The sequence below is a fragment of the Pituophis catenifer genome, unplaced genomic scaffold, assembly GCF_029215685.1.
Source record: "Pituophis catenifer annectens isolate HBS135680 unplaced genomic scaffold, rPitCat1.0.hap2 SCAF_3, whole genome shotgun sequence".
Taxonomy (NCBI): Eukaryota; Metazoa; Chordata; class Lepidosauria; order Squamata; family Colubridae; genus Pituophis; species Pituophis catenifer.
The window spans coordinates 26,441,755-26,457,541 of record NW_027256883.1 but is presented as its reverse complement, the minus strand read 5'-3'; the positions used below and the strand labels follow the sequence as shown (position 1 = coordinate 26,457,541).

The following is a 15,787-nucleotide window of genomic DNA, read 5'->3' as shown; positions in this document are numbered from 1 at the left end:
TTGCAATCTGTTTTGCTATGGTTGTTAAGCAAATCATTGCAGTTGCTAGGTGAATCACACGGTCATTAAGCGAATTGGGCTTTCCCCATTGATTTTGTTTGTCAGAAACCAGGTGGGAAGGTCGTAAAGAGAAATCATGTGACCCCAGGATACTGCAACTGTCATAAATACATGCCAATTGCCCAGCACCTGAATTTTGATCGCATGATCATGGGGATGCTGCAACTATTGCAAATGCAAAGACCAGTTGTAAGTCCCTTTTTTCAGTGTCTTGGTAACTTCCAATGGTTGCTAAACAAATTGTTGTAAATTAAGGACTGCCTGTACTGCCAAGCCAAGTCTCTTCCGTCTTATAATTTGTGCCTTATATTTTTTCCTACACAAATACAGAACTTCACATTTTTTACTTAAATTCCATCCTATTCATTTCAGTCCACTGCTCAAGCCTGCCTAGATCTTTTTTTTTTTTTTTTAATTTGATTTATATGCCGCCCTTCTCCGGAGACTCAGGGCGGCTTACAATGCGTTAAGCAATAGCCTTCATTCTTTTGTATATTTTTATACAAAGTCAGCTTATTGCCCCCACAAACTGGGTCCTCATTTCACCTACCTTAGAAAGGATGGAAGGCTGAGTCAACCTTGAGCCTTGGAGAGATTCGAACCAGCAGAAATTGCAGGCAGCTGTGTTAATAACAGGGTGCACTAAACCCCTGTACTATCAAGGCTCTTTTGATCTATCATTTTTTTGATCTATCGTTCATCTAAAAGATTAGTTTTGTGTCATCTACAAACTTTTAAAGTTTCTTTCCAACTCTTTCACCCCAAACATTAATAAAAAAACGTTGAATTACACAGGGCTCAGAACACTTCACATTATGCTTTCCTTCAGGCTAGAAACATTGATCATCTTTGGGGATGGTAATTAAGCTGATTGTAATTTCATAAAACAGGAGCATCATTTGGTTCATATTTTACCATTTTATGAACAGCATCAGAAGGTACTCTGTTGAATAGTTTGCTGAAGACCAGTGATAATGTGCCTGTGGCATTCCTGACCTACTAACCAAGTAATTCTATGAAAGAAAGAGATACTGTAGAGTTAGCATGACATGGTTTATTTATGATATACCCCTCTTAGATCCTATTAAATGTAAAATGTCTATCCATGGGCTCAGAAACATGCTGCTTCATAATCTGTTCAAGAACCTTACCTAGTAAAGATGCTAGATTTACAGCATTGTTCTTGCTTATGTCTTCCTCCTTTCCCTTTCTGAAGATGGGGATGACATTTGTTCTCATTCAGTATTCAAGGATCTGACTAATCTTGAAAATTTATTGAGAATGGTTCTATGGTCACATTTTCAAATTCTTTCAGTACCTCGCAACATGCTTGATCATCACTTGAATTCATTTAGCTAAATTCTATTATGCTGAAATTCTCTCCTTTCCATAAATGACATAATTTTGTTCATTTCCTTTCTAAGATAAGATGCAAAAATAATAGTTAAGATGTTAAATTCTGCACACACGGGTGAAATCCAGCAGGTTCTGACAGGTTCTGCAGAACTGGTAGTGGAAATTTTGAGTAGTTTGGAGAACTGGCAAATACCACTTCTGGCTGGCCCCAGAGTGGGGTGGGAATAGAGATTTTGCAGTATCCTTCCTGTGCCACGCCCACCAAGCCACACCACACCCACCAAGCCACGCCCACCGATAGTAAAAAAATTGGATTTCTCCATTGTGCCCACATAATGAAGATCCCAACTGAACCCTGAATTTTTACTATGTTGACAGTCACTTAACTATTTTCCCTCTCCTAGTGTTATGAGGGGAAGGTTATTATTTCATTTTTTTCCCTAAAAGGATGCTCTTATCCAAACATGAGAGATGCATGGCTCAGTGACTAAGACGCTGAGCTTGTCGATCGAAAGGTCGGCAGTTCAGCAGTTCAAATCCCTAGTGCCACATAACGGGGTCAGCTCCTGTTACTTGTCCCAGCTTTTGCCAACCTAGCAGTTCGAAAGCACGTAAAACTGCAAGTAGAAAAATAGGGACCACCTTTGGTGGAAAGGTAACAGCGTTCCATGCACTTTTGGCATTTATTCATGCCGGCCACATGACCATGGAGACGTCTTCGGACAGCGCTGGCTCTTCGGCTTTGAAACGGAGATGAGCACCGCCCCCTGGAGTCGGGAACGACTAGCACATATGTGTGAGGGGAACCCTTACCTTTACCTTATCCAAACATGATCAAATAGTCTATTGATTGATTATTTTCAATATTAAGAATCACTTAACAGAACCCGTGAAGTCGTCCCCCCCCCCAATAACAAATGTGCCCAGAAGCAGCTATGAATTACTGGTTGCCCAAAGCTGCCATTTCCTTTAATTGCAAAAGTCAGAAGCAAAAGCCTAGTTTCGTTTAAAACATATTTTCTCAGTAATGACTCTGACTAACTGGCTGTGGAGGATCATTTTTTTCTGAATGGACAATTTCCATCCATACCAAGTCTCCCATTTTTTTTAAAAAAGTCATAAAAATAAAATGATACAGCAAAAATTTGCTTAGCAGAAGGCATTTCCAATTTTTCAGAACACCATGCTCTTCTACATAGCCATTAATTTTAGTTTTTCACAATGTGTCTGATTAGACTGGGACTTGTTTTTTTTTTTTTAATTCTGTGACATTAATCTGCTTAAATCACATTAGATTGCTTTTACATATTGAAATACACATCTAAAATTTAAAAAATATATTGCCAAATTGAGTGCATTCATTTGTCAGACAATAAATTCCGTTTCTCCTTTGCTGATAGGACTGACAATCCTTAAATTCCTTTGTCATTCATGTAACACAATTCCTGCCAGGTTTTCTGAATCATGATTACACTAAATAATACATTCCAAGAGAGACTTGATGTGCTAAAACTCATACTGTGTTACCATGTGCTGGCTATAATTATGAAGCCGTTATGCTAAAGTTTGAAGCTTGTGTGCTTAAAAAGAGAACAGTCTGTTGAAATGAATAATGCAGGTTGGCAAAATCCTTAAATTATCTAAAGGGCATGGTTAGGGTTTTTTGTTTTTGTTTTTTAAATTTTTGGTAAACACCATTATGTAACAGAAGAGGAGTAAGTGTCATGAAGTTGATATGACATAATTGAGATTTACTTATATTCTTTTATTGTTCAGCTCTAATCAACTTTAGAAAAACAAACAAATAAAGCAAAGGAAGTGACCAGCCAAAACCCCCTAAATGGTTTTATGCAGTTTTGATTTCTCATATATGGTGTCCTGGACATGAAGAAAGGCATAGAGCTGAGAGGTACCAAATGTGAACTTTTAGTCACAATTGGGAATATTAAGAATTCAGCAAAGAGGTCCCATTAAAGAGAACCAAGAGGAAAAGCTACTGAAGTCAACTTCAAAAGTATGGCTGTAAAAAGGGATTGAAGTGTCAGTGAAACTATAAACTGTATCAAATAACCCATAAGTAGAAGCACTCTATTGCATCTCGAACCATGTGGCTTTCTGATCTCTTTAGTTTCTTTTATTTTGGGGCAGATGTCATTTTTAAAGACATCTGAAGAAAATCTAAATGCATTACTAGAAGAAATAAAATTTAGATCATAGACCTTATTAGATGCACAATTACTAGAGATATTTCAGATATAATAAGCTTATTTGTCCATTCCTGATGGCTTTTACATTTGGTGATGATAATATTTGGCAATCAATACTTTTTACTAATGTGTAATTAACATAATACAGAATTTATATGTGCCCTGAATTAGATACAGTATTATGTACAGAATAAAGTTTGTCTTATTTTAATACTGTTAGTGATTTAATCAACTATGTCATAAATGGTCTTCTTATCATTTGTAGATCCTGGAAAAACTCTCCCAGAGACACTTGACTACTGTAAGACCTGGTTACAGACAGTAGCAGGGGAAATAGATGCTAAAAGTGGTATTCCACCTCCTCTCATAACATTGAAGATTAAAGACTTCCTCAATGGCCCAGGTAAGAATGACCAACAATTGTCAATTGATATTCTAAACTTAATATATTAATTATGTTTCTTGGAGCAACAGGCACAGATCATAAGTGTGGAGATTCTTTTCTCCATTGTTATCATTAAAAAAATTAATGTACAGTAACTCAACTTCCAAACTTGAGTTAACAATTGGTATTCACTGAATGAAGACTTCTTCCATTTATTTACAAGCTGTAGTTGCTTAAGGATGGTAATTGGGACAGGAATTCCCATTGTTACACAATGTGGTCATAAAGCACAGTATCACGTGATGCATCACTTACGGCAAGGGCAGTCATTGCCATCTTTAATCAAAATTTCCAGATCCTTATGATCTGATGATCAGCAAGAATCTGATGTGATTACAACTATGTGCTATGGCAAGTATGTGTGGGCTGGGGAGGGAATGCTACAGAGCTATATGATTACATAAAGCTGGAGAGGGATTTATGCAGTTGGGGATAAAGGTTGCGGTACTCGTGTGCATGTGGACTATGGAGATGTTGCTGTAATACCACATGAGGGTTGTGGAGAGGTTGCTGCAGCACTGCATGAGTGCATGCAGCATGCAGATAGGTTGCTGTGATGCTGTGTGAGTGCATATGGGCTGCAAAGGGGGTGCTGCAATGTGAATGTGACACAGAATACGAGGTCCCTTGGGAGAAAAAGTTACAACATTCCCCATAGACTTCCCCACTAACTTTGCTTATGGGAAGCCTGCAGAGAAGATTTGGTAATGGTGATAATGTGAACATAAGTTGCTGCAACTTTCATAAGTGTGAGGCAGTTACCAAGTGCCCAGTTCTCAACTGTATGATTGCAAGAGTGGTATACTGACCAGAAAGTGATAAGTACCACTCATACAGCATTGTCATAACTTTGAATAGTTGCTGAATGAGTGGTTGTTAACCAAGAACTATCTGTACTCCACCTGTATTCTGCCCAAATTCAGAAACTTTAGGTAGCTCGTATATTTTATAACATTCCTTCTTTCAATTATGATACCTTGTTGTTTATACAGAGAATAGTGTACTGTAATGATATCAGTTATTTCATTTCTTGATACATTTCTTGACAAAAACACAGTATCATATGAAAATCTCTGTAGATGGGAAGGCCAGATTATATGTCTTAAATGGGGCATAATTACTTCAATATTTGAGAATGCTTCTAATTCACTGGTTCTCAACCTTCCTAATGCCACAACCCTTTAATACAGTTCCTCATGTTGTGGTGACCCCCAATCATAAAATTATTCCTAAAACCATTGAAAATATGTGTTTTCCAATGGTCTAAGGTGACCCCTGTGAAAGGGTCGTTCGACCCCCAAAGGGGTCCCGACCCACAGGTTGAGAACCGCTGTTCTAATTGCTCAAATTGAAGACTTTAAACATGAATAAGCACTAGCCATAATAGAGACCATGTACTCCACAGTCAACAATAAGTGAACTAAGCAAATAGAAATTTTGCATTGCCTGCTTGAAGTTATACTAAATGGTGCGCACACATATTGTGTGTTCTCTCAAGCGTTCAACAGTGTCTGCATGAAGAGAAGAGGGGCAAATGATAAAAACACCATTGTACCCATGCAAGGCAAGATTGTTGCTTGGAGTGGAATTTACAGAACAATGCTACTTTCATCATTTTGATGTGGTGGTAGATCCATTAGATGTGTGACAGTTGTTTCATTGATGGTTCCCCATACATAATGATTGCATATTGTTTGACTTGCCAGACACAATTCTTCAATTCTGTCCTAGACACCCTGGCTCTATAGCCAAACTCCTGGATTATTTGAACATGTAACCCTTAATCCATATTCGGCATGCTATTTGTTGAGTAATCCCTTCTCTGTGGAAAGAAGGCATTGCTATTTGAGACTGGCAGTTTATTCCAGGGTTAGGCCAGGTGTAAGAGAATGCCTTGTATAGGAAAATGAAGAAAACTTCTGTCATCAGTCAAACTGCAGTACTTTTTCAATATGCCAAGAGTTATTTTTTTAGAATATGAATCAATTAGTTAATTTATCTTAAAATTTCTGAATATTTTATGTAACACTGGTGAATCATTTGCAACTAGATATGAATTTCAATTAAATTCAAATGGTCATTTAATTTTGGTGAACCATCACTAACACTTTTGTATTATTTCTTTTTAAGTATACAACTACCCTGTTTTCCCCAAAATAAGACATCCCCTGATAATAAGCCCAATCGGGCTTTTGAGTGCGTGGCAATAAGGCCAAGGGCTTATTTCAGGGCTCAAAAAAATATAAGACAGGGTCTTATTTTCAGGGAAACATGGTAGAATAAGGGAATATTAAAATTTTCAACACACTTTATCACAGTTTTTGAAATAATATATTACAAAAACTGTCAGTGATTCATAAAATTTAACATGTAAACACAAGTCCAAAAAATCTTCAAGCTGTTCATGTTATTTTCTTGGAAAGTTCTCCATATATTAAATGATGAAGCTTCTTGAAAATTTACTATCTAAAGTGATTTGCTGTAAACCTTTAGCCAGTTCAAATTGAGAAATATATTAAGAATGAGAAATAAAAGGTTGCTGAATGAGCTCTGCATTTCTAGGGTTTCCCTTCTCTCCCTTCTGTTGTTTGCATTTTGTGATGAATAACATACATACATCCAGCCATCCATAAAAAAGCACTTTGTACAGATTCTGTCCTCTTTACTCCAAAGGAAACAATTGTACCCATTAGCAAGGTCAGTGGTTTGGAGAAAACTGGAAAGGAGCAGCTACCAGAAGTCCCAATACAATAATATCTCCAGCAGGTGATAGATTAGTTGGAACAAATTGGAACCATTGCACTTGGACAATCCTGGTTTCTTTCAAGCTGTTTTAAAATGTCGTCATTTTAATATACAATCTCAGCCCTGCAGAACAGTCCACAGCAGGTTAATTTGAATCATATGATGTGTCATTGCCCTCAGTTGACATGAGCTCCGTTCCATGTGTGAAGCCATAATAAATCCATTCCCAACTGAGACAAATTCCCTGTGAGAAGGTGAACTAATCCAGGCCTCACACTGGTATGCTAGCCCTCTGTAATTGAAAGCAGGATCACCTGTTTCCATCACAGTCAGTCTATGGACGAAAAAGTAGCATGAGATCAGATAGTTACTCTTTTGAAAAATCATATTTCTCAGAGAGTTCAATTATAGGCTGTCTAATATGACATCATATATAAATGTAGGAATGTGCTCATTTGATCCCAGTTTAACAGTTTTGTTAACCATTGTGTTGCTTAACTTTGAAATGAGTTTTTTTATATATAATTTAATGAGAGATGATATATGAGAAGGGAACTGACCGGAGTACATACTTTTCTGATTAATTTAGGGTTATTTGCAAAAGCATTTCAGTACTTGGGTAAGGTTATTTTTTCATTACTTTTTTTACAAATATCTTTTTGAGACAGTGATACTGTATAGTTATAACGCTGAATTCTTTTGTTAGAGGAAGTGAATTATGCCAAAGACCAAATATTCTCTCAAATAAATATGGTTTAGTTGGTTGCAAAGGACAGTTCTAGGAAAAGCTGCAAGTGGGAATGTCTGTGGAGATTCTCAATCATCCAGGTCATAGTGGTTCTAAAGGTGCTTTTCCAAAAGGCAACTGGACTTTCTTTCTTGTTTTTTTCATTGAAAACCTTTCACTTCTCACCCAAGAAGCTTCTTCAGTTCTGACTTCTTCAGCCAAAACTGAAGAAGCTCCTTGAATGAGAAGGGAAACATTTTCAAGGAAAAACCCCCAAGAAAGTCCAGTTGCTTTTTGGAAAAACATCTTTGGGACTTCAAATGGGATTTTTTTTTCATCAGTCGAAGGTATTTATAATACATAATATTGTTTTTGCCTTTCATATTCTTCTCCTATTCAATCCTATCCATCTGTAATTATTTTCACTTATATTAGAAAAAATGTTGCTGGATTGTGGATTTTAAAAGATGCTCAGTTCCATCTCCACTCCACAGAATCAGAACATTTTCATTCATATCTATTACATCCATCCTTCTTCTGTTGGTTTCGTGGACATGGCATCTGTATCTGTTTTCTTTTACTTTCATTCCAATAGCTCATTCTTGCTTTTTACCATTTAGTCTTCTTACATTCAAATCATATATATTTCATATGCCATAGCTTATGTCAGATAGCCCATAGATGTGGCACTTGCCTATCATGGTTTAGTCAGTTGAAACTTTTATATATCACTGCTTAGTAAAACAGGAAAATGGGGAGGCTGGGTTACTAGGTCACTATCTCATGTAGCAATCCCTATTAATGATAAGGATTCATAAACATTTGGATACTATACACTCAATCAAAGTCTAGTTTTACTCCAGGAATATGTGCATCTCATCAGTTAGAAAGTGCATGTAGTATACTGACATATGCAGGATGAAACCAATTTTTTAGAAAGCCCAAAACAAATTGGTTCTTTGGAAATATGCTGTCTTTACTTGCCAACTCCCGAAACACCTTGACATTCTTCCCTTTATAAAAGCACTTCCAGAAGAAGGAAGAAATTTAGCAAGGTCTTCAGCCTTAGCATTTGGACCAAGAAGAAAAGAAGAAATTAGCAAAAGTTTTCCTATTGCAAAGATCTAAAAATGTCATTAAGGAACATGCCTATCAGACAGCATCAGCTGAAGAAGCAAAATTTCTGCTGAAAAAAATCTTATTTGGAAGTAAGTTCTGTTGCCATCAATTACACTTCTAAGTGTATGTACTCCAGATGATAACAAAAAATGTGAGATTTTAAAGTTAATAGTTAAACTAGAACAATGCAATTCAACAAGGAAATTGAACACATTAAGATCTTACCAGACTTTCAGACTTTTCTTGATAATGCTTAGAAACCATTTGGTGTGTTGATGAGAAGACCCACATAATAAGAATGCTTGGAATATTTTTGATGCAGGCTAAATATCAGCTTACAGATATATAACAGGCTAATAGGCACAAGACTTTGGAGTATCCATTAACCATATGTTTTGCTAATTAAAGAAAATAACAATTAATCTTACTTTCCCAAGTAAATTCAGAGTTCTATTCGTTTTCTGATCCTTTGTGGTGAGGGATTTCAATTAGCTAAAAGGGGGAAAGAAAAAAATGGTTTTAAACACAATTCTTAAGGATGTATTTTGTTGGAGAAAATGAAAAACGGCTATACATCAAATCACTAGAGATAGTTGGAAATACCTTACAAAAAGCCTAGGAAAAGATGCAGCTGCTTTAATGGGAGCTGCTGCTTATCTATTCCCATGGATTTCAGTGAACTTTTACAGAGGACTTGCACAGCCCTAATATTGAAGAAATATAAACGAATAAAGAAAGTAAATCGGAGAGAGAATGAAAATAGAATTTTGTAAATTGTGTCATTGGAGAGGGTACATATTAATATGTCAAAATGGATATAGGATCAATTTGTGCATTTGCCTCTAATCAAACTGTCAGACAAGGATTACAGAGGGAGTGAGATCCAAGAGAATATTATGTTCGTTTGTTTACTGTACTTATATCCTGCGATAATCCAAGATTCTCAGTGGCTTACATATTTAATATAAAAAATAAAATTTCTACAGTATGATTAATGCAATAAAACTAATAAAACAACAGCCATAAATCCCCAGTCCAAAAGACTCTATACATCATAAAAATAAAATAAAATGGAATGGAATGGAATGAAAAATGCTGCAGTGCACAAACATCAATGCCGTCCAAAGTAATTTTCTTTTTACCATCTTCATGAAAACCAAAAAGGAGGAGAGATCTAGGCTGATTCTGGGAGACTCTTCCAGAGCCCTGGCAGCACCAGGCCCTGGATTATGACAGGATATAAATACAGTAAAGAAACAAACAAACATGATAATCTGTTCATGGTTAGTCATTTAGAAATGTGTTAATTTACTTCCATTAAATGTTCGGCCCTTTCTTTGTCCACAAATACCAGAGGGTCTTACTCCTTCTGCAGTCCTTCTCTGACAATTTGATTAGAGGTAAATGACTTGTAGCTTTGCTCCCCTCACCTTTTAGAAATGTAGGTCAAATAAGAGGTTTTTCTCAGTCTGATGCATTGTTGGAGTTCCTTGTGCTTCTTGGATTGAATTTATAATGCTAAATTTTTCATTACATATTTTGACATCTTCATAAACAGGATTTGAGTCAATATGCTTATTAATCCCTATTTGGTCAGAGTACAATGTTTCTAAGAATTGCATTTTTCAGTTTGGCTTTTTCTAAAGTTTGTCATTGTTTTCCCGTTGAAATTCTGCTGAAGATTATCCATATGCAAGGAGATTTAGTAAAGTTGTGTTGTGTCTTCTGACAGCTTGTTCATGGATATGTTCTGCCTGTTTGTTCTACAGAGTGGTGTTCATGATGATATTAATACTTTATTGCATTTTTGTTTGTAAATTAGACCTGTATTATCTTCCTTTGGTACTGGCTTTTGGGGTTCCTTAGTATATTTTGCTGGTTTGTGTTCCATGTTTATTTCCAAATTAAAACTTTTATTAGTTTATCAAAGTATAAAATACAAAGAAAAAAAACATGCCTTTGATGTAATAATGCAGAGGTCTCCAACCTGACAACCTTTAAGACTTGTGGATGTCAACTCCCAGAATTCCTCAGCCAGCATGGTGACTTGCCTATAATAATGGATTTTTTTTTTTTGAAGGCTTCAGTGTTAGTGATATCGGTGGGTTGAAGTGCACTTTTTGATGACATTATACAAATATTGCTTGCATTGAAATATACTTTGAATTTATATCTGTTTTCTGTAATTCCATGTGTTGCAATGTGTTATGGCTCATAGGGTCTTCATGAAGCTGAATATGGGTCTTCATCCAGCTCTTCTTTGTGTGTGTTGTTGGGTTGTGCTTTTTAATAATTCATAATTATGCATTAGTACAAAAAGTATTTACTTTTAAATGTCTAATTACAGTGCTCTAAAGTACAGACCTCAGTTATAAATTACCTAACAAATCTGTAAATTAGCATTCATTTTACCACCATAGCTGTTTGAGATTAGATTATTTTTACAAACAAAAAGCTGTATTAAAATTTTCTTTGTTTCTCTCTTTCTTTCTTTCTCTTTCCCACAGCCAACATAAATGTGGATATATCAAAGCCTCTGAAAGCCAATATCAGTTTTGCCAAGCTAGATCAAATAAAACAATTTCTGAAAAAGCTAAGGCAAAAGAATGGTTATGAGACCCAGGAGGAAAATGTTTCAGCAACTGATAGTGTTCCAAACAAGGATGACACATATACATCCCAGTGTTGCAAAAATAAGATTTCCAACTCTGAAGATCATAGTTATGGAGGGGGAAAAGCTTCACCACAAGAAAATCTATGGATGAGCATTTCCTGTTGTCAGCAATTTTCTATCCATACTACTCAGATTATGGTTTCTGTGGAAACTTGCCCAAATCCCTATAAACCTCGCCTGTTGGTATCTTTATCCAACCTCAGTGGAAATTTGAATGTCAAAGTCAACTGTAAGAATAAAGGTAAGAATATTGAAGTTATTTTTGTTCATGATAATGGAATCCTGACAACAGTACAGGTAGGCCTCGATTTACAACCACAAATGGGATTAGAATTTCCATCACTTTGTAAAGTGATCATTAAGTGAGTTGTGCCTGATTTTACAATCTTTTTTGCCATGGTCATTAAATGAATCATTACAGTCATTAGGAAAATATGGCTTTCCTTATTGACTTTTTTTGTTGGAAGCCCCCTGGAAAGGTTGCAAATGGGATGACATGACCCTTGGATACTTCCATAAATACGAGCCATAAACTGTCATAAATACGAATCAGTTGCCAAGCATCCAAATGTTGATCACATGACAACAGGGATGCTGCAACAGTTATGTAAGGATAGGTTACCATTGTAAATTGGAATAGTCATTAAATGAATGCTCGTAAGTTGAAGACTGTCTGTACTTATATATAATTAACCTTAAATATACCATATTGTTATAACATGACTAATAAACCTAAAGAATGAATACATAGCTTTACTTTGGGACCACTTCATTCAGGTTTTTACTCAAGATATGGAAGTAACCAAACTGAACTTTTTAAAACCTTGGTGTCCTCCAGATGTATGACAATAGAAGTCCCTACATCTGGAGGGCACCAAGCTTGGGACATGCCCCCAAGTTTTAGCAGTAAACATATTGACCAAGGAATACTGGAAATTGAAAACTGTATATCAAGAGAGACTCCTGATTGGAAAAAATATTACTGAAACTGAGAAGGAGACAGGACCCTATTTATTTTGAACAAATATATTTTTCTTGATGTGTTTTGAGATGTATCTATCAAATAAAATACTCACTGGTTTTTGAAAGCTCATGTGACTTTACTCAAGGCTGTCGTACTTCTCAAGCAAGTAGAATATGCTTGACTCACTTTTCCTTTAGATAAGTCTTCATGAGCTAATCTGCAAATATCTTTGGAGTTTCAGAAACTAGATACAAATTATATTGATAAAAAAACATACTCATTTCCCCAAAGCATGTGAGGAATAATATTTTTGTCTTGGTTTTGGCTGTGGCTTCTATTATGTTCTGTTGTTCATTTGGTAATCTCATAGCCGCCCTGAGTCTTCGGAGAGGGGCGGCATACAAATTGAATTAATAAATCACTTTTGGGTCCTATTTCTTCTGGACATGGTGGGTTGCACTTTTGCAAGCACTATATGACAGTGTTATATTTTTCTGTTGGTTTGAGTTCAAAAATTAGTATTGAAAAATTATTGTTTGGCATCACAGCTATTAGCTACGGTGCCGCCCCCCCCAAACAAAATTTGCCTGTGTAATAGTGAAAAAATGTGTGGATGGGTCCAGAGCTTTAGAGCAAGGAACCTTCAATAGACACATGACACTAAGATCTACAGCACTTTAGAAAACTATCTCAGTATGTGATATTGAGCCTTCAAATTGAAAGCTTCCACTTTCATTGGTGGAAAAAAAAAACCCTATGGTTTCCCTTGATGCTTCCAAATTTGGAAACTATTATATTGTGTTATTTTAAACAAACTAACCAGTTCAAACCATGTAAAAGTGGTTGCAGATGCAAATTTGTTTGAATGAACTATCATTAGAATAAACACGTTTTCCAAGTTTATGAATGATTGGAAACTCGTTTATTCATACCCTAAAGTAAGAGCCTTATTATTTCCTTCCACCTTCCCAGGCAGATCTGAAAGGAAATATGCCAGATGAGCTAATACTACTGTATTATTGTAAGAACTAAATTATTGTAAGAAACTTGCAAGTCTGTTAGTACAATCCTCTCTTCATTTGTTTTACAGCCTGAGAAGTTAGGGAAGATCCTTTCTGAGTCTCTTTCTCTACCCATTATGCAGCTGTAGGCTATATACTCTCGTATCTGATCATTCCTTAGGCAGCATCCTTTCTCCCTACATCCTCCCATCTCCCAAGGTCTGTCACGCTTAACCATTATGCTTCCCTCACAAATAGAAGAGAGAAAAGCTGGAGGAAGCAGGGAAACATATTCCTGAGATTCAGTCTCACAATGTTACCCATGGCTTAGTGTTATGCTTTGATTTATGTCCACGTTGTGTTTAATTTAATGAATAGCAGATAAGAGCCAATAAATTCATAAATGATTTGGGATCAGGTTATCTAAAAAGCCCACTGCAACCTTATAAGTTCAGCTACACTTCTGCATTTCAACATTTAAGGCGGGTTTTTTGTTCAAGTAAAAAGAACAAAACAAATAGCTGTATATCAGAGATTTGGCCTATTCTGTAGTAACCCCAATTTTAAAACTCCTCATTCCAAGAAATTTAAATTGCTCAATCTTTGCTCATTGTTTTTAAAAATATTGAAAATGCATTATTTCCACTTATGATTGGTTTAGTGTATTATTATTTAAGTAATATTTCATTATGCAAATATATGTTAGTTTTTATGATTTTTGTATTAAATGTGATTTAAAATTTTCCTTATATATATCTTTCTAAGCTATATTTTTATTTGTGAGTTGGCCCTGTAAAAGGAAATGAGTAAAAACCTCTACCTTTGCATGACATTAAGAAGAAAAGGATATGCATCATTTTTTAAAAAAAAAATGAAAACCGTATTCTTGAGAATACTTTTTGATCAAGTATACAACAATTTATTTAAATGAAATGTATGAATGTGAAAAGTATTTGCTAAAAAGAAAAAAAAGAGTTCCTGAGAAGAATGCAAAAGGCAAAGGCAAATTAATCTCACACTTTTGCTTCCTTAGTTTTGTCATTTGGAAACATGCAGGTGCATAGAGGCAGATAGACCAAAGTTTGGGAAGCGAAAGTAATAGTAAAAGGAATACGTTAATAAAGTATAACTCATATGCATTAAATTTAGGCAGGAAATTTTATTTTTAATTTTTTAAAAAATAACTTCTTTTAAACATCCTGGTAAATCAGTAGTACAGTTTCATTTCATTTCATTTCATTTCATTTCATTTCATTTAATAGATCATTGCTTATTCTAAAGGAGGCTATTTTATTTCTAAGCCCAAACTAAGAATAGTTTGGTTGAAGATAAATTGCAGTAACTTCATTTCAAATGAAAATATAAGCTCAAATCTATGTAAGAGCCAATCTCTTTTTATATTCAACAATTTTATGGCAGTGTTTTTGAGCTGAATAAAGCTGATTTTGGCATATGAAACTAATATGTAAATACTTCACAGTGTTTCAGGTTTTTACAATCACATAACCATGGTGACCAGCTGCACCAGCTGCATTTTACGAATTATTTGCTGAAGCAAATGGCATACAATGACAAAAAAAAAATTGTCCTCTCAGATGTACTGTTAAAACAGACAAAATAGCTTTGCTTGCCTTTTATATAAAATGGCCATCTGTTATACAGATGTTATAATAACCAATGACTTCAGATTCAATAATTGTAGAAAATTTTCATTAAAACCTCAACAATTTGCACTTGTTTACTTGAATCTGCATAATTCTCCCATGAGACAATACAACACACTTGGGGCTTTTTTTTAGTTCTCACTAGCAGTGGCTTTGATCCTTTTTGATGTGCTGACTTTAATAAACATAGTCAAAAAGCGCTGTTCAGAAACATCATGGAAAAAAAAAACTACAAAGGAGCAATTATAGCAGCAGAAACTACTCTAATCCCTTACTTACGCAAGCTATTTTTAGTGAATGGCTTTTTTTTTTCCTTACAAATTTTATGTGACAGTATTTTATAAACAGTGTAAACGGCCTCTTTTCCAGATGAGTCTTTGTGTAAGAGATGGAAGTTGGTTTGTAATGTAAGAGGAATCCTCTTGTGCTGAGAACCATTTTTTAAAAGCTTCGATTGGGAATGTGTGAAAAGCATGTTTTCTCCCTCATGGAAGCAAAACAAAAGCTTATGGCCGTGCCTAATGATTTTAAAGCAGGTTTCATTAACTGATAACCTGATAGTAAATTATGTTTTCCAGATATTATTCATCAGGAGTTTGTTACTTGTACGGCCTCTTTTCTATTGAGCAATCTGTTTGATACATGCTTTATGGGATCTTGTTGGCTTCTATGCATAGAAATACATGCAGAATATCACTGAAAGCAAACAAGGCTTCATATGGATTGGTAAACAGAGATATGTTCTCTTTGTGAAAACGCACACCATAGTGATCCAGTGTGGCAAGCTAATATAGTATATCTTAATGCAAGACTGAACATATCCTT

General features: G+C 35.4%; 1 protein-coding gene across 2 annotated transcripts in view; it reads left to right on the top strand.

Moving 5' to 3' along the window:
* Positions 1-15,787, top strand: part of VPS13B (vacuolar protein sorting 13 homolog B) — a 316,205-nt gene that overhangs the window by 194,854 nt on the left and 105,564 nt on the right. For both annotated transcript variants that reach the window (XM_070940432.1, XM_070940433.1), the window contains exons 34-35: positions 3,889-4,026; positions 11,167-11,574. In XM_070940432.1, coding sequence (XP_070796533.1) covers positions 3,889-4,026; positions 11,167-11,574 — 546 coding nt within the window. The remainder of the gene's footprint in view (positions 1-3,888; positions 4,027-11,166; positions 11,575-15,787) is intronic.